At 38.6% G+C, this 20,593-nt stretch overlaps 1 protein-coding gene across 7 annotated transcripts in view; it reads right to left on the reverse strand.

Annotated features, from left to right (window-relative positions):
- Nucleotides 1-7,112: 7,112 nt before the first annotated feature.
- LOC145997193 (uncharacterized) overlaps nt 7,113-20,593 on the reverse strand; it is an 87,741-nt gene continuing 74,260 nt past the window's right edge. For 2 of the 7 annotated variants that reach the window (XM_083133920.1, XM_083133921.1), the window contains exon 4: nt 7,113-8,870. In XM_083133920.1, the coding sequence (XP_082990046.1) occupies nt 7,580-8,870 (1,291 nt within the window). In that variant the 3' untranslated portion in view covers nt 7,113-7,579. Of the gene's footprint in view, nt 8,871-13,373; nt 13,630-14,355; nt 17,044-20,593 lie in introns of those variants that run through there. The other 5 variants (XM_083133923.1, XM_083133922.1, XR_014442873.1 and 2 more) reach the window with 5 other exon arrangements.

Consider the following 20,593-nt stretch of genomic DNA (forward strand, 5'->3'; position numbering starts at 1 on the left):
CAATTGTATCCTGAGGATAATCCCTTTTATGTAATCTTTTCTTACTTCACTCGATGTCTAGACAAGATATAGTTAATGAACTAACTACACAGACCAGATCGTTGTAACTACAAATGACTATCTGTGGTAACATAAGGAATTGATGATCTATGGCAGGCAGATTTGACTGAAATGAACACAGGAAATTTGAAAAATCTGAATAAGATAAATCATGGTTTTAAGTATTTGCTAACTGTAATACACACTTTTAGTAAATATTCTTGGGCTATTCCTCTGAAATCTAAAACAGCAGCTTGTGTCACTGAGGCCTTTAAGTCTATTTTTGAACAAAGCAGAATATCTCATCACCTACAGACAGACTGAGGAAACGAATTTTACAATTCCACATTCACCAAATTAATGGTCCAGCATGATATTAGACATTATTCTACATACAGTGATTTGAAAGCTAGCATAATTGAGAGATTCAACAGGACACTAAAAAATCATATATGGAAACAGTTCAGTTTGCAGGGTAACTATAGGTGGGTAAAAATTTTATCTCATCTTGTTCATAATTACAATAACTCTATACATAGAACCATGCAGATGAAGCCTGCTGAAGTAACTAAATCTGATAAAGTACAATTAATTTCTACTGTTTACTGTCCTAAATATCAACACACAACCAAGAAACCTAAGTACAAAATAGATGATCAAGTGAGAGTTAGTACATTCAAACACTATTTTGAAAATGGTTTTACTAAAAATTGGAGTACGGAGTTGTTCACTGTGGTTGAAGTCTTACCAGGGAACAGTTATACATATAAAATAAAAGACAATTGCAATGAAATATTGAAAGGAAGATTTTATGAAGAGGAACTTAGCAAAACTGAATACCCACATACATATCTTATTGAGAAAGTATTACGTAGAAAAAACAAAAAGTTATTAGTGAAATGGCTGGGACTTCCAGAAAAAAAGTTGGATTACTACAGACCAAGTAATTCTAGGACAACACCATGGAATGTGGTAAGACGTTTGTCTGATTTACTAGAAACTAGAAAGAAAATGGTATGGTAAGCTGCTGCCTAGGAATCTCAGATGTCTCACTGGAGTTCCATCTGGTTGTGGAAAAACTACACTACTTGTAGATAATTTTCTGCTTGCTCCCAATTGGTTAAACTGGAAAAAAAGACACCTATATATATTTTCAAAAAGTTTGGAGCAACCAAAATACCAGCAGCTTATGAAGCTGTATGAGGGACCTTTAAATCAGAAATAAAACCAATTGACAATTGTTATGAAAACTCAGTTGTAGTCTTTGATGACGTAATTTTAGAAAAAATGAAATTCGTAATTTTTTTACTCAGGGTCGTCACAGGGGAATAGACTGTTTTTATCTGGCTCAGACTTATTTTAAGATTCCCAAACAGTTACTTCGTGATAATACAAATCTAGTTTCTCTGTTTCATCAGGACCACAATAATCCTAAATATCTCGCTCCAATAAAGGCGATTTTGTTATTATTATTATTATTATTATTATTATAATGACTATGTAGGAGGAGATTTAAACTACAGTAAATTTTCAAAATTTTGCTCTCCCTGTTGGAACAAAGATGATTTTCGATTTGCTACTCAAAAACCACATAATGGATAATATAGAAACAAAATTAACAATTTTATAAATATTGAGACATTATAAGATACGTTGTGAAGTTATAAATAACCCCTAAACAAAAATGACAAAACATTATATTGAAGACACTTTTTGAAGAATTTATGTGATTATCTGGCCAAAAGATTTAAAGGCTGGAAATCTGAAAATAGAGGATACTATGAACAACACAAGCATCACGATCAACCAATTATTGATGCTATCAGTGGTCTTGGTTGAGAATTAAGGGTGTCACAGAACAAAATAAGAATATCATGAATGAGCTAGTGCCTCTTGCTGCTAGAAATTATGCAGATTTTCCCCCTACACCACTATCCAGTATTCACACTCATCTAGTACTCCAACAACCACCTACGAAGGCTAGGAGATTCAGAAAAAATTGAATTAGGTTCCTTGGCAAGTGATTACCTGAGTACTGGGAAATTTGACAAAGATGAAGTGTTTGGATTATATCCAACCATGGAGCCTAATGAGGGAGTAGTTTGGAAAATTGGAAAATCTGGAGTTACATTTCAAGGGGATCATGTAAAAGGCAATTTGGGTGGAGCAAATAGCTGGTCTAGATATCCTAGCACTGACTGTGGGACTGTAGGAACTCATCACCAAGAAACACCCCAGAGATTATACAGATGAAGATTACCAGAGTTACTAAGAACTTATAATACTGTCTGGTGCTCTATACCAAAACAATACAGAGTAGAATCTAGCAGTGGAGACAAATACAAAAATTTGATTAAACCTATATGGAACCAACTCAAAACTGGTAGTGGCATTAAACACTACAATACTCTACCCAAAGAGTTTGTGTGTGTGGATGATGTAAGAAAACTCATAGATATGTTGTTGGTCATAGAAGGAGAGGAAAATGCTGCCAATAATAATTTCTATAATGAAAAAATAGGCATTGTGAATATGATTAGTGTTAAACTAGCCAATTTTATTGTAAATGACAGTAAAGGCATAGAATACTTAATTAAAATTATTAATACTCTACCTCCTATATTCTGGCAGGTCAGGGTTTAGTTAATGACATTATTAACAAACTTCATTTCGAAATGCACTTACCTGGTTACCAATACTGTGGTCCAGGGACTAAACTAGAACAGAGACTGGAGAAAGGAGACAGAGGAATTAATCTTTTGGATACAACTTGTAAAGACCATGACATTGCCTACAATACTCACAATGATCTTAGTGCACGTCATAAGGCTCATCAAAAATTGGAGCAAGTAGCATTTGGAAGACTAATCAGCAAAGACGCTTCATTAGGTGGAAAAATAGCAGCATTAGGTAGAACAGTCAGAACAAAAAATTAGGGTGGGGACTATAATCTTAAAAATATATATATATATACATACCCATTATGATGAAACCTAAAGGTATTGTATACCAAGAACCTTATTCAGATCTAAAATCTCTAGGATCCTTAGACAGTCTCCTCACCAAAAACAACATGAGAAGAAAAAATCATGTTTGAGTAATGGTCATGGAATGAAATTAACTCTTAGTACACCTCAATTGAAAAGATTGCAGAGTTCCAGAACAAAGAAACATACTGGTGGTTTCATATTCAGTATTCCAGCTATTTTAGCAGCTCTACATGCTGTGGGGAGTATAGCAGGGGGTAGTGCTGCTATGCTGTAGCAAAAACAGGTATTGACGCAAAGAATAACAGAGCTGAACTAGAAGAGCAAAAACGTCATAATCTGGCAGTGGAGAAGAAAGGCAAGGGTATTAATGGCTTGAGAAAATGTAAGAAAAATAGAACCATTATCCAACTATGATATTGAAAATTTGATTAAGTTACTGAAAATTAAACACTTTAGAGGGGTTTTCATGTCAGATTCTCTACCCATCAACGAACCATATAAAATGAGAGTATGGAGTAATCAATTTAGATAGTTTCAAAAATCAAGGCACTCACTGGATTTGTTATTACAAACAATGCTAATATTGCTTTTGTTTTTGATTCTTTTGGTGGAATACAACCATCAGGCTTAGTTAGTTATCTTAATATGTCTAATCTTTATTATAGTGATGAGCGTATCCAGAGATTTGAGGATGTAAATTGTGGCCAGCTATGTGTTTCTATGCTGGCCTTCCTAACTATAATAAATAACCCAACAATCTAAGATTGCCAGAAGGCATTGTGACACCTGAAGCATCATGGGAGTATTCCATCCCTCACTAGCAAGACTTCAATACTAAAACTTAGCTTACACAATGATATTATCTATCCTAAATCTATAGCTCTTCGTGCTTTCTACAGTGTGTATCTTATTCCCAATATCCCGAAACACAATAATAGGGTTGCAGTACGCAATGAACAAATTATTACTACTCCTGGTCAGTATAATCTATCAACATTACAAGCTCATCTGCCTAGAGGAGTGTTACTATCACAAAATTCTGTTACACTCAGAGTAGAATTAGTTTCTGCAACTGAAACAGTTGATCTAGGTACACATGGTAACCTACTAGGTTTTGAGAATAATATAAAACTTGAGCCTGCCATCAAACACATAGGTAGCAATATTCCTAAATTCTTGGCCATAGAGACTTTGAACATCCATTGTAATGTGACAGAAGGAATGATTACCAATTCTGATAACAATATACGTAGTCACAAACAAACTGGAATAACAACAAATTTCAAACCAAATTCTGAGTTTATGGAGCCTATCACCTATACACCCTCCTCACCTATGTATTTTCCAATATCTCACAATCGTATAGACCACATAGAGTTGGTGGTACCCAACAAAAAAGGTGAAGTAGTAGATTTTGCTGGTGCTTCTACAACAGCAATCACAGAAAAAAATAACCATAAACATGGAGCATATTGAAAGTTATGAATTACAATTTTATTTCCCGTCGTACATTTGATAATCTCAATGAACCCAATCGTGAAATTGTATTTGACGTGTATGTGGGTGACAGTTTTGTACATCCTCACAGGGATGACTTGTACATTAAATTTGAAGTAGTAAAAAATTAAAATAATGAAGCATTTCCCTCTGGTGCAAATATAAAACTAGTAGATAATTTTGTACCACACTCGTTCTCTCAAGTGGAAATTAGAAAACATGGTACTGTGATAGATAGAGTACACTCTTCTGGTACTACTTCTACAGCTATAGGAACACTTAAATTTTCCCAAAATAGATGCAACATATTACCAAACGGGGATTTGAATCAGGAACCAAAATTCTGACAAAAGAACCACACAGTACTACTTCCCATGCATCCGCTGACAGGTTTCTTCTTAGACTACAAGGGCATCATATGGAAAGGAGGTCTGAGGATCACTTTTCGCACAGCAGCTAACAACAATAATGCACTAATGTGTTATAGTACTTTGAATCCTGATGGTACAACATTACCCAACAGCTTACCTGAAGCAGCCAAGTGTATCATCAAGACCATGGAGCTGAGGATACCAGTAGTAGAATATGAAACTAATTATGCTCTCAAATACAAAGCAAATATTCTAAAAAAAATCCACAAGTTCCTATTGGATTTTACACTTACCAGTGTGTCCAAAAACTAGCCTCTGGTGGACATTACAAATTTGATGCCACTACTCAATTCAGTAGTATACAGTATGATATGCCAGATTTTGTAATTGTGTTGTTCCAGACTGGGAGAGAGAACAGTCAAGAAAAAGATTCTAGAAATTTGATGATTGCAAGATTAAAAATATTTATCTTAAAAATGGATGTAACAGGATTTTCCCTCATGAAAATTATAATCTGGACATAGCACAAGATGATTTTCTTAAATTATATGAGGCTTACACTGCTTACAAAAGAGTGACTGAAGGAAACATAGATGTATACTACACGTCTAGTGAATTCAAGGCACACAGACCAATGTTTGTCATCAACACATCAAAAAGAAAACAAGTGGTAATCAATGATAGAACTAAAATCAAGATTGTATGTGAATTCCGTGAGCCGTTGCCTGACAACACTTTATGTAGTGTTATTCTTATTGCAGAGAAAACTTTTGTTTATCATGTTAAGAATGAGAGAGTCACAGAACAAGTTTAGTCACAGAACAATTTAAGTTGCTATTAATAGACCGCAATATTACTGTCTGATCTCAATTTTTAACTCAGTTCTAACAATACTACAGGATACATTAAAAATATTTATTTTTCTTAATACTAAATTGTCAAAGTACGTATAAAATTTATAAGCAAAGCAGAGTGTCTCAAAAATAACTAGTAATCAAGTAGTCAGTAGTTTTCATATCTAAAAAACTACATTGGCACCATTCTCAAACAAGACTAACCACCTAGCAGTAGAGTTGTTTGAAGCATAAGTTAAATACATTGACAAACAATCAACAGTGGGGATCATGTGACATTGGGAGTAGAATATTCCTAAGCTAGATATTCAAGAATGTTAATCATCATAATACAAGGGTTTTTAGAATTCGTAGCATGATTAGGCAATTTCCTACACCTAGGAATTAGCTAAATCCACCAGAAGATATGAAAATATAGCATAATTTTAGCCCAAATAGGCTATGGTATCAAACGGTCTTGTCCACAGAAAGAATCAACTGGTACTACTGTCTTGTGTCCTACATTTTGACTTAATGTCCTACATTTCCCTTACAGTGATCTGGTAACTCTGGTTCAAGATTATTTTGCTACATCAATATTACACTAGCGAGATCACAAATATTACTTTATTAGTTTGCTCCTTATGTCCCGAAAATGTGGGGGTTATTAGCTCCCTTCCCCGCCAAGTTACACCTATGTAACCATGGTGTTCGTATTGCTGTCACAGGCAGATTCCTCTGGCAAACTGAAATGCTTTATAAGTTTGTTTTTTTTAAAAAATAAATGGTTTTTACACTAATGGTCGTGTGCATGAACGAAGATCAAATTTTAATCTCGGACCGGGAAAGGATCAATGGAAAATTCCATTGCACGAAGACAGTTCAACACATCAAAACGAGTATATCTTCTGATCGGCCATTTGCCACCGTTTTGATGTCTGATCCTGGTTCACGATACTGACGCTTCGACTGCAGGCAGTTGATTTTAATATAAAAAGAGGGCAATGTGATATCGAGGGCATGCAAACACTAGAGATGTTGGATGTACAATGCTGATAATTCGAGAAATGTGTAAAGTAAACTAAAAACTGCCAAAATAATAATAATAATTTGTGGTCCTGTGGTGCAAAGTCGTAATGTTTCTAAATACTGTACTTTCTATCCCAGAACACAAAACATATATAAATGTCATATATTATGTGCAAGGTAAATTAGAACAGAGCAATGTTACGATATTGCTACATGGTGTTGGAAATATGATTGTATAGATTTACGAAAATACATGTTAGACGACAATATAAATATAAAAGAACTAAGAAATGAAAAATCAAATACTTATCACAGTACAGTAATAATAATATATCTTTATTGAGCGGCTGAGATTAATTGTACAAATGCATTTCGTAAGGCATTAAAGTCCCGTAGAAGAATGTTCCATGCTTTCTCTTTATCCTTTCGTCTTGTGCCAAGTTCTTTTTTAATATTATTATTTCTTTACACTCTACTACATCCTTGTACTCATCGACAAGCTTCATCAGTACATATCTCACATTCAGGTAAGCTTGCAGCCCGAATTACTTTCTTCTCCATGTTGATACTTGACCACATCACACTACTCTGTGGGGTTCTTGATATGTCATTTGTTTTAGCCAACCATTCAGGTATAACCTTACAATTTAGTCTCGGATCAGTTGAAAGGAATCTTGTGAACGTCGTTTTTCGTTGGTGCAATGTAGTCTTTAAACCAAGTTCATTTAAAGTGTATTAAAATTGATCTCGTTCATCTGAACTTTGAAATAAACGGCGTTGGTGCACGCAGGCATTTATGTGTGCATGTTACACTGTGAAGTCATTCGTAAGGATTAATTCCATCGTGCCTTCTCAAATGTATTTTTAATCTTCCACTTTGAGTAAATATCTTTTTGCACTGATGGCATTCATATGGACGAATTCTATCGTGTATTCTCAAATGTACGTTCAAGTTTCCATTTTGAGTAAATCTCTTTTTGCACTGATGGCATTCATATGGGCGAATTCCATCGTGAATTCTCAAATGTTTTTTCAAGCTTCCATTTTCTGTGAATCTCGCTTTGCAATGAGGACATTCATATGGGCGAATTCCATCGTGAATTCTCAAATGTTTTTTCAAGTTTCCATTTTCTGTGAATCTCGCTTTGCAATGAGGACATTCATATGGGCGAATTCCATCGTGAATTCTCAAATGTTTTATCAAGTCTGTTTTAAGAGTGAATCTCTTTTTACACTGATGGCATTCAAATGGGCGAATTCCATCGTGATGTCTCAAATGTGATGTCAAGCTTCTACTTTGAGTAAATCTCTGTTTGCACTGAGGACATTCATATGGGTGAATTCCATCGTGAATTCTCAAATGTTTTTTCAAGTGTGTATTAGCAGTGAATCTCTTTTTACACTGATGGCATTCAAATGGGCGAATTCCATCGTGCATTCTCAAATGTGATGTCAAGTTTCCACTTTGAGTAAATCTCTGTTTGCACTGAGGACATTCATATGGGCGAATTCCATCGTGAATTCTCAAATGTATTTTCAAGCTTCCATTTGCCGTGAATCTCCTTTTGCACTGAGGACATTGATATGGGCGAATTCCATCGTGAATTTTCAAATGCCTCCGGAGAGTTTTAATTTCATGAAAACTCTTCTTGCACTGAAGACACTCGTATGGGCGAATCTGATCATGGTTATATTTTTTGTTCAGTTTTGGGTCTTGGATCAAAGCTTTTTTGCAATGATTTCGTTGTAACGAAAAACATTTATTGTGGTTATCGATATGACGTGTTAAGCGTACTTTGGTTGTAAATGATTTTCGACAGTGAGCACAATTGAAAGCACAAACATTTTTATTCATTCTACATTGCATATTAATGTCCTTCTTTTGATTAACACTATTTTTGTTCTTAGCTTCAATTAAAAGAGGTGGTTTATTAAGTGTTTCCTTGCGATAACACTTCAATTTGGCCTCAATGCTTTTCCCCTTGATGGCAGAACATCTGACTTTATGTAGTTTTAGATCTCCAATGTACATTTCATTACTACACATGATGCTTGATGGTATACTACAATTTCTATTTGTATTCGGTATTATGAAATTTATATGTTTCTTCCTGAAATGTACAACAAGAATATCATTATAAAAGTACCAATGATGTATTAGTTTCATGCTTCTACAATATATGTATGTGTATCATTCTAACTTCTATTTGACCTATACATCAATCTATTCAAACAGCAATAAACTATCTTTCTATATATTCCTACTAAATGCCAATTTTCTAATTTCAATACCAATCCAGAGAAGGTATTAACATGTAGAGATCTGCATGGGCCAGCATGACTGACTCCATAAACCGGTATCTGTTCAATCAACGTGCTACTTCTCAGGACCCATCTCTGCACATGCCAGCGCAGCTTGGAAAAAACTTGCTGGCCAGGGTCAATGTGCATCACAACTGCGGGTGGGAGCAGTGACTCAAGTCTGCGCAGGAGTGGGTATTTTGTGGTACAGTGGGATCTGTATGTAGGTATCCACATGCAGATGACCAGTTCACTATGCACAGACCACGTTATTTGCAACAGGTTTACTTGCTTGCCTGCAGTAGTGCATACTACTAAATAAAATGGGTTGGATATTTAATGGTTTGTTCTTAGTTATGTACTTTAAAAATCTTCCTCCAGATATTTTATTGCAAAGCATCTCTCATGGATGGAATTGAAAGAAATAGAAGTAGGGTCACACCCATCCTGGAAACTGCATGTATATCGGGCAAGGTCATACATAATTTGGATTACTACATTAATTATTATAGGTAATTTATAATTAAATACAACAATGGTACAGGTTCCTTTCATGAACAAAAGTTTCCAAATTTAAGCAGTGATTTAAAAGAAACCCGGAATTCCCCTCATTGCAAATAAGAATGTAAAAATGGTTGACGGCTGTGTGAATGTGCACATGGTACATTTTTGTCCATGAAAAGTTTTCGTCTCTTCATGAGAACACAAAGACAATGAATTTCTATGAAGATCTAGTAAAGTTAACCATGGCTGCTGAAAGTACTGTAGTATAATCATATATTATCGTACGTTTGGAATTTATCTAATTTATTTATCGTGAAGGTTTCAGTACTACGTACTGCTAGAAAAATGAAGCATTGGGTGTGTTGAGATTGAAGGGGGGTTTGGAAATATACTCGTAATTCCTAAGTTTACAATGAGTAGCACATGAGGACTACCTGTATGTACAGGGTGGCTCAAAAAGTTACTTAACACCCCCAGTACAAGGCCACTGCAGTGCGCAACATGGAAATGGTGATGACCAATCGTTGCCAGGCCAAGGGGGAACCACATTGACGCCACCCGCGTGGTCGGCAGCCATCTTGATGTCTGTCATCTTGAATTCAACTTCAGAATTTTAAATGGGAAGGGGGTGATATGATATATCAAATCAGGCTAGAATTTCAAGAGAAATGCAATGGTGAAGTTTTTTCAACATACCTTTAACAAGTAAAAAGTTATGACTGAATTCTTGTACCAATTTGCTCCTTTCTGAGGTGTTAGAAAAATGCCTTAAAATTTGTTTAGCGCATCGGTAATGCATCGAGATCAAAGTGATGTCTAGGGAGAGAAGTTTGCATGCCATTGCACGTGATTTTAATCGGATACATCCATAAAAAGCAGCGCATTATGAATGGTTGTCGCGAACAATTTACAGTGTGACACTTCCATTGAATTAAAAGTCCTTCACAGTGACAAGGCTAATCTTTATGTTCAGAAGGAAGTTCATAAACAGAATATGCGACCCTTGTCATCTGATAACTAACTTTGGACAGAAACTTCTTCACAACGCTCCCATAGTGTTCTGATGTTCCTCCCTATTGAAGAAAACTCTGTAAAAAGTACCTTCTTCCATAAGAAAGGATGAGAAAACCTGTTTATTTAAAAAATCCAACTAGCCCTAAGCATTTAAGGTTCCGTTGATGGAAAATTGACTAAACAATCGTCTTCCACACAGCACACCACACCGTTAACTTACCAGCACTAACCATTCAGCTTTGATCTGTCAAAAATGGGTTCTCAGATAAAAATCATCGAATATTCTGTTTAAGAACTTCCTTATGAACATAAACATTAACCTTGTCAATGTCAAGGACTTTTAATTCAATGGAAGCGTCACACTGTAATTGTTTGCGACAACCATTCATAATGCGCAGCTCTTTATGGATGCATCCGATTAAAATCATGTGCAATGGCATGCGAACTTCTCTCCCTAGACGTCACTTTGATCTCGATGCATTACCGATGCGCTAAGCAAATTTTAAGGCATTTTTCTAACACCTCGAAAAGGAGCAAATTGGTACAAGAATTCAGTCATAACTTTTTACTGGTTAAAGATACATAAAAAAAACCTTCACCATTGCATTTCTCGTGAAATTCTAGTCTGATTTGATATATCATATCACCCCCTTCCCATATAAAATTCTGAAGTTGAATTCAAGATTACAGACATCAAGATGGCCGCCAACCATGCAGGCGTCAATGTGGTTCCCCCTTGGCCTGGCAACGATTGGTCATCACCATTTCCATGTTGCGCACTGCAGTGGCCTTGTACCGAGGGTGTTAAGTGACTTTTTGAGCCACCCTGTATAATGATTTCATCGTGGAAAGTTTTGCGTGCTTCTCAGTTCCATACCCAGGATTATTTTGAGGTTGGGGAAAACCTGAAACCGTGGGTGGACAAAAAAAATATGAACACCCTGATATGACACAAACATCTTTATTTGTAGGAAGTTGATCCAGTCTTGGCTGAAAGTACAGCATGTATCCAATGTGGGATGTACAAATGCAGGTCATCCACAATGTTGAAGTGAATACACATCCATTCCTCATGCAAAACTGTCTCTAGCTCAGAAAGTGTGACTGAAGGTGGAAACCTAGTAAGCACATTGGCCACCAAAATACTTCATAAATGTTCAAATATGTTAAGATCAGGAACCTGAGGAGACCGGGTGATATGTTCCACTTCATCTTCGTGCTCATTGAACATGCTTTGATGCACCGAAAAGTGTGTAACACAGGTCGGTGCTAGGGAACACTGTGCGCATCACAGGATGGAGATCCCCAGAATGCAGTCATATTCCTCTGCTGTGATCCATCCATGGTGAACTACAAGTGGTCAAAGACTAAACCAAAATATCGCTCCCCACACCATCTCAGAAATCATAGAACCCCTTCCATGTTTAACAGAAGGTAGGAGGCAGTCAACATAAAAGGCTTCTGCAGCCGTTCTTCACACCCAAACATGTCCAGTAGTCTAGAATAATGTGAATGCAGATTCGTCAGGCCATATGACCTGCTTCCACTGCTGTTGTATCCAGACTCTGTGCCCTCGGTAACATTTTCAATGCTTCACAGTATTACAAGGTGAAACCAATGGCTTTGGAGTAACCACTCTGCCATGAATGTTTCCAGTATACAGTTCATTTTGGAAATTGGAGTTCATCTCAAACTGTTGTCTTGTGCATTTGGGCTACTATTCACTTCAACACCAGCCTTTCTATGTCGGTGAGCTTCAAATTTCAACTGCTATTCTGTAACGAAAATTATGCCTTACCTTCTTCACTGTAGGCTGTCGACACAGTTGAAACTGTGCTCCTTGCAACCCGCACAAGTTGCTGTTTTTAAGTCCACTTTATGCACAGTAAGGCTAATCAGGACTGGACCTACAGTTTAAAGTGGGATCCGAACCACTTGTGCCTCCACCGGGTATCGAACCCGGGACCCCTTGATTGCAAGGCAATGACGCTACCAATGCGCCATGGGGGAGACCCTGCAACCCGCACAAGGTTGACTGTTTTTGTCACTGAGGCTCCAGCTAGATGCACTCCAATGATCATGCCATTTTGAAAGTCAAAGAGGTCGATCATAATGGTATTGGACTGGTAGAGGAATGCTCATACATAACCCACATGACTGCCTCTGATAAACTGATTCCTCTACCTTCATGATGTGGCAGACTTCTGTAGCAGATGGCATGACTGTACTGCAAGGGTGAATTACAACCTGATTTCATATGGGTGTTCATATTAATTTGTCCACCACCTGTATACTGTGTGTGTGTGTGTGTGTGTGTGTGTGTGTGTGTGTATATATATATATATATATATATATAAAATCTAATGAAGTATATGTCAATTATTAAAAAATAATGAACATTATTAAACAAATAAAGATATTAATTTTGCTATGAACATTTTGAGTCATAATTACATCGAGAAGATATATACTTTCCATGTAGATTATTAAACAGCTAGAGTAGTTTTTAAAAGGTCCACATATACGTCGAATTTGCACAAATTTCATATAGTCTGAAAATCTGGTTCATTCCGCGTACAACAATATATCACTCATCTCTCTAGAGCAATTAGCCTCCAATCTACACTCATTTAATTGAAACTCTGCATTTTGCTCAAAATTTGCTCGGGACCGAGGGGGTTACTTGTGAAAATGGCCTTGGGACTCAAAAGGTTAAAATAAAGAATGGTATATCTAAATTTGGTAGTCTTATTTACTGAACACCCTGTACCTGACTATTAATAAACTTTCCCTAACATACCCTCTAAACCTTCTCAAAGATTGACTTAAACCAGTTATATACTTAGAATACCTTGATGTTTATTTTCCCTCCTTCTTATTTAGGGAATGCTTTGATAGTCATAGCATAAAGATTCATTCACTGCATGAGATCAAGAGTTAAGCTTGAATTCACTAGTAGAAGTCGATTAATTAGGAACACTTATCACGTTCAACCATACCATACCGGACAAAAGTTTGTATTGTCCAATCAGCACTCGTAACTCTCCCCACCTGTAAAAGAATCTCATGATTATTGCATTTTTATACACATGTCAGATTGAAGATAATGATTATATACCTTGGTGTAATATAAAGCTGACAAACGTTCAAACTATTTATTCTGATCTGACTTTGTAATAAATGTTACATTTGAAGCTGTGTACATTCTTAATGGTAAATTTCTCATAAAGATTTTACAGTTTGAATCTGCAACTTTCTTTGTTACGTAATGTAATTTACAGCACAAATATACACACCACCGATATACCAATTTTCTTTAAAACCTAGAGGTACCTCATTTTAAGAACTACGCTAAAGGTTTGAATTAATTTTCAAACACCTATGCAAAACATAAACCAGCTGGTGCATGCAATACATAAACATATGCTCTGAGTGCACATATGAGCATCTGAATATCAATACGACAACCTAACATATATCATTGCTTTTGCAATTTCTGATAATCATGGAGATGCAGTTTCTTAACCACACCATGAATAATACATTATAAGATTTCAGTTTGCTTGTACTTCCGTTTAATTAGCGTAGGTACCTTGTCCATACACAGGACGTGCGACTATACCAGTAACGCTTACATTGCTTTCATGTGTTCACACCACGCGATGATTTAACCCTGCGACATCACTCAGTCGAACGTTCAGACTAATGCAATTTATATTATATTCCTTCTTGTATTATTTGCAGAACCTTTTGCATAACACAAACTCGGTTTCTCACCGTAAAAATCCTGTTTACGAGGCGGTGACTTTGTTTTCAAAATGGCTACCTCCAACTCCAAGGATTCCGCTATAACTTGCATCATCCATCACCCTTTCCCTCCATTTCTTTTTAGCATCGCTCCACCTCCTCGCTCCAAACCCACTTGTCCTGCTCCGGCCTCAATCTACTAGACTTCCGCCAGTAACATCACATGCAACCAGGTTAACACCTAACAGTTACAAAAGATCACAAGTGTGTGTGTTAAGGAATGAACACAGCTTTTTAACAATTTATAAGCTTAATATATTTAATATAGAAGTGTAGATAATTTAATGCTTTTTTATTTATCTACTCCAGTCATGGCTTCAGATGAGTAGAAACATTTCCGAGGTATGCATCGCATAAATATTTACAGTGATTTAATGTAATCTTATATTACATTATTACAACACTTCATACTACGTAAATAACAATAAAAAAAGAATCAGGAGTGGGTGAGATTTGAACCTACGATGTTTCGTTCTTGACGAAAAAGCAAAACTAGACAACCGCTTAACCAACTGCTCCAGGGGATTGCTAACGTGAAAGCCTGTAAAACAAGTTGATCTAAGTTGAAATAACATTTTGCCGGAGTTCTGAACCATGTTCGCCACAGATCAGGGAAAAGACGCACTTTGTAGAATCGTCCGGTATTGTGCAATTTATCTTTACTGTAATTTTGACTAAAATCGAGAGAAATTTGCTTCATTGCATTGATATGCGATTTCAATTCTATCCAGGTGGTGGAGAATGAGTTCAGTGTTTCCAACTGCACATAAATTCCCCTATTTTCTATTTCAGAATGAATAGTCTTAAAAAAATCAACACTTCTATTTCCAATTTACGATTTTTGTTTAATTGCATATTATATTACTGGTTTAGATTTCTAACTTCATGGAATGTGAAAGAATGAAACAAATTCACAAGAGTGTTTTCGTTTAGAAAGAAAAACTGTTGCTAAGCAGGATACTATTTGTGGACTCTGAAGTGCTATGTTACCAAATATACGAATTCAAAACTTTGAATTTTTTTCAGGGCGGTCAATTAAGATGTTGCGAAGAGTACTTCATGAGAATGTACATGAGTGAGGACAAAATTATTTACTTGAACATAGTCATGCTGCAAATTTACTGTGGAGAGGTACATAAAAAGGATAGTTAAGAATGATATGGAAGTAATAAATTTCTCATACCCTATTGACTTTCTCTTTCAAGAGACTCTGTAATCAGCAGACACAGGTCACAATTACCCTTCACTCTTCAAAATACCTCTCAAATGCACAGGAAAATATTCAAAACATTTCAAGTCAAATTACTCTATGAAAGTGGAAACTTAGAATGGTTACTGCTTGTGCAGACAAAAAGCAATTTGAAATCTGGATTTATCCAAAATCCAGGTACTTATATTTTAAAATCCAGATTTCTTTTTCCCAGAAGTTTCTGGCCTTCCCTATTATCAATGGGCCATTTCATCTGCAAAGAGCATTATGTCATTTTAGAAGATGTTTATGGAGACGAGAAGTAATGTTTACATTGAGAGAAGTAGTAAACTCCAGAAAGACTGAGAAAGAAGTCGACTGAGTTAATGTATGATTTCAAGATGACTATGAAAGTCAACTTGGAGAACACCCAAGAGGAAACTAATAACACAAAAGGGTGTTCAGAGTATGTTGAATCAGAAACATAATCTGCATCCATATCAATATCAGTTGAAGCTACACCACGAACCCAAAGCAAGAATAAGAGAATAATCTTAGCTGTAGAGTAGACTTGTTGATCGGGATTGAAGTAGACACCAAATTAGTATTGAGGTTACTTTTTCGCATGAGTATTCTTTTCACTTCGCTTGGAAGTTAATAGACAAAATATATCAGTACAGAGATAACGAGAATACTCATATGATGTGCCAAATGTTGAGTGCTGGCCAAAAGTTGATGATTGAAAATGGTATAAGAAAATAAATAATGCCTGAAGCTGCAGTTATTTCAAATTATCTTAACTAATTACTTGATTTACTTGTCACACCAGGCAATAATGATGTTTGATCAGAGTGATTGGACAATAACAATTCAAGAGGCACTTTCAAATTCAGACATGTCTCATGATATGTTGAAAGTAGGTTGATTCACATATTCACTGTGCAGCAATATAGTGCCCATGCTGATACGAATTTACATTACAATGGCATGTGGATCTGTCATGACGGGCACATGCTCTCTCGATTTCATGCTTTTTGATTGTTTATTGTGGAATTTTGCCAAGGAGAAAACGTATGCAAGGAAGGTGCTCGACTGTTTGAACACATTGTCAAAAGGGTTACAATCAGCTCAGAAGAGAAATGTCGAGAATACCCACACAGCAACATTTTTGCAGCAGATGTGTAGAGCAGACTTGATATTTTTTGAGTTCATAGCTTTAACACTCTTATCTTTGTTTCACATGTTTTGAAATAAAATACTGCTTTCAAATCTACAATAGACTAAATTTGAAGCCAAATCTTCACTTGAAAATTTTAAGTGCACAACCAGACATCAAGAAACTGTGTCGGGCTATGCAGGCACATCCTTCTCACATGAAAAACTCTGTAGATTTACAACAAAAACTCCAAAATTCTGCTTGACAGTTTGTTTACAAGCTTATTTTTGATCCTTACTTATTTTGTACAACTCTGGAAAAAATATATGAAAATTAGTTTTTTTACTATACTTCTTAGCATACATGTGTTTCACATTTTTATTGTTGTAACTAATCATAAAGATTGTAAATGTAAGAACATCCAATAGAATAATAAAAGTAGGATTCTAATGTTTATTTGTTAACCACCCTTTAACATACACGCTGAATGTCATCTTGCTCTTTTGCAGATACATGCTAAAAACGTGCCATTAATCAAGCAGGCAAAAAAATTCTCCAAAACCCACTATTCGGAGAAAAAATATGGTGGGGTATTATGAGAAAAAAGTCTGAGAACTACTGGTGTACGCAATACCATTAAATCTTAATTTTGAAGAAAAAGATAGTAGTGTACCAAATATCTACTTCAGAATATTCTACAAGGTGATTCTAAAGGTATAGTACAAACAAAAACCACAGATACCTCCCATGAAATAGAGACGAAAGTTCCCCTTCCACTTTGCCGAGAGATGCCTCCGTGAGGAGCTAGACAACGCCGAAAACGTGTGAAAATGAACTTCACACCTCTGTACAGCCAGTACCAGTGAAGATAGAAAGGCGGAACAAACGAAGTCAAAAGGAACACCAAAGTCTCCCATCCGAAAAACACTAGGCGGCAGCTGCGCAACGCATGTGCATGGGGTTCCACAAAGGAAATAGGAGTGTCCCGCAAGACAAGTGAAGGGAAAGAGTAGCGATCGACAACGGTAGGGACAAAAGAAGCAATGAAGCATGAAGTAACAATTGCACAGCGGGAAACAAACACATGCAGCACGTGGGGAGTCCCCAAACACAGTGGTGAGACACCACAGCAAGAACAAAGCATGGTTCAACAAAAGAGAAAGAGGACCGGACGGGGAATGTTACCTGTCAAGGAGACAACAAATGCGGGATGAGGGATTCCCCGTAGCAGCACCGAGGGGGTGTCACACAGAGGTCATGCGCCAGCAGGACAAACACAGCAACTACGGGCACAGGAGGTTTATTGCCACGCAAAGGTGCACTTACAGATAGGAATAGTACGTAGTACGTAGTCGTACCCCGGACTGACGTTGTTACAAAAGTTGCTCAAATTGACGACCACCACATTCAATGCAAGCATTGCAGCGTCGCAGGAAATTCTGGCGAACCCTATCAAAAATCCCTGGCATGGTACACACCTCGGCCGATGCTGCAAGTATCCGCGCTACCAATGTTTCCTTGTCAGGCACCGGGGTCTCGTAGACGAGTGTTTTCACATGGCCCCACAAGAAGGAATCCATTGGTGTGAGGTCAGGCGAACGGGCGGGCCAGGGGACGGGGCCCTCTCTGCCGATCCAGCGCTGTGGGTAGGTACGGTGCAAAAGGGTTCGCACTGTGCCATCAAAATGTGCAGGCGCTCCATCCAATTGAAACCACATACGATGTCGCACGTTGAGGGGTACATCTTCTAGCAGCTCTGGAAGGACTGATGCAAGAAAGGTGCGATAGAGGCGGCCATTTAAACGTGGTGGCAGCAGGTATGGACCAATAATCTGTTCATCGATGATACCTGCCCAGATATTCACTGCAAACTGGGTCTGACGGTGCACCTTGACTGCTGCATGTGGATTTTCATAATCCCACACATGGCTGTTTCGGCAATTGAACATGCCCTCACGGGTGAATGTTGCCTCGTCCGTGAAAAGCACATGGCGCAAAAAACGGGGATTGTCAGTACAAAACTGCAACAGTCGTTGACAGAATTCCACACGTCGTGGGTAATCCCCAGCCTGCAACGCGTGGACTCGCTGTGGATGATAGGGATACAGCAGATCATCATGTAGGACACCCCACACTGTCGACTGTGATACCCACTGCACGTGCAATGCTGCGGGTGCTAGTGGATGGTGTGTCGTCCACGCGAGCAAGTACGTCCTCCTCGACTGCCGCGGTGCGCACATGTCTTGGGTGACCGACATGATGGCCTGCACGTAACACACCCGATTCACCAAGGGTACGGTGCACGTTCGAAAACAACCTGCTGTCGGGTTGTCGCCTCTCCGGATACCGTCCGCGATAAAGGCGTGCAGCTGCTCGGCCATTGCCATCTGCAAGGCCGTAGACAAAATGCATGTCCCTCAGTTCTACAAATGTGTAGCGTTCCATGGTACGGTGAGGATAGTGCCAATTATGGAATACTGTACTGCAGTGCACAGGTGGCACACACACACACACTGGTCAAAACGGCTTCGAAACAACGTACTCAATTGTCGTACATCAAGCACACCACCACCGCACCGGCTCTTTCACTGACACGCTCCCTGACGCTGCACTTCCAATCAGCCCACACGCCCGCACGGCGCTGTGGTACAATCAGCTGACGTTCCTGAGCCACCTGTGCCTGTGCTCTTCACTACCTGACCACTGCCGTCAGGTGGGGCCATGTACTCTGGGGCCTTGTCATCGTGGAACACATGTAGCGTCCTTCATTCTTGCCCCATTCACCCACAACACGTACTTCATCCGTCTTGCTCGAGCCGACGGGGAGCACTACGTACGATCGTGTGGTGTTTGTGTACACCAATGTGGGGTGACACAGCAGTTGAACAGACGTGCATACCCCCACGTAGCTTCATTACACGATTGTCCCACACAGTTTATCTGTCCAGCCTTGCTCGGCCCGGTCTCACACCAACACGGCAGTGTGCGGCTGCGGTGGTGTGAGGCCACGCTTGGTTTCGGAGCGGAAGGCTGCGGCCGAGGAGGGACTCGAGTTGTTCGGCTGGGGTTGCACTCGGAAGCAAGCAGCTGCGTCAGGTCTGGGAACGGTGGACCTGGTGATCAGGATGGAAACATTCCGACCTCGTCCATTAGTGTCGTCCACCGTACGGAGTGGTGGGGTCCGTACGACACTCCAGCAGCCTTTTGCCCGCTCCCACCCAGCGATGTGCCTCCGGCTTCATTTCTAAGAGGCTGATTGCGCCCCATCACGACGTTTGTTACGTCAGTACAGGGTACGTGGTCCTATCTGTACGTGCACCTTTCATTAGCAATAACCTCCTGTGCTCGTAGTTGCTGTGTTTGTCCTGCTGGCGCACGACCTCTGTGTGACATCCCCTCGGTGCTGCTACGGGGAATCCCTCGTCCCGCATTTGTTGTCTCCTTGGCAGGTACCATTCCCCGTCCGGTCCTCTTTCTCTTTTGTTGCACAGTGCTTTGTTTTTGCTGCGGTGTCTCCCCACTGTGTTTTGGGGACTCGCCTTGCGCTGCACCGCCAGCTCCACCATTTCTGCCCCGAACCATGTATGCGTCTGTTGCCTGTCGAGTGTCACGGACCACTTTGCTTGCATTCTCGGTGTGTTTTTACATCCTACGTCATCCTCCCGTGGTTCTGCAACCCCGCACTACTTTTCTCGACTGCACTGCTTCAGTCATGGTGTTTGTTTCCCGCTGTGCAATTGTTACTTCATGCTTCATTGCTTCTTTTGTCCCTACCGTTGTCGATCGCTACCCTTTCCCTTCACTTGTCTTGCGGGACACTCCTATTTCCTTTGTGGAACCCCATGCACATGCGTTGCGCAGCT

Source organism: Lepisma saccharinum, chromosome 13, assembly GCF_977018435.1.
Source record: "Lepisma saccharinum chromosome 13, izLepSacc3.1, whole genome shotgun sequence".
Classification (NCBI taxonomy): domain Eukaryota; kingdom Metazoa; phylum Arthropoda; class Insecta; order Zygentoma; family Lepismatidae; genus Lepisma; species Lepisma saccharinum.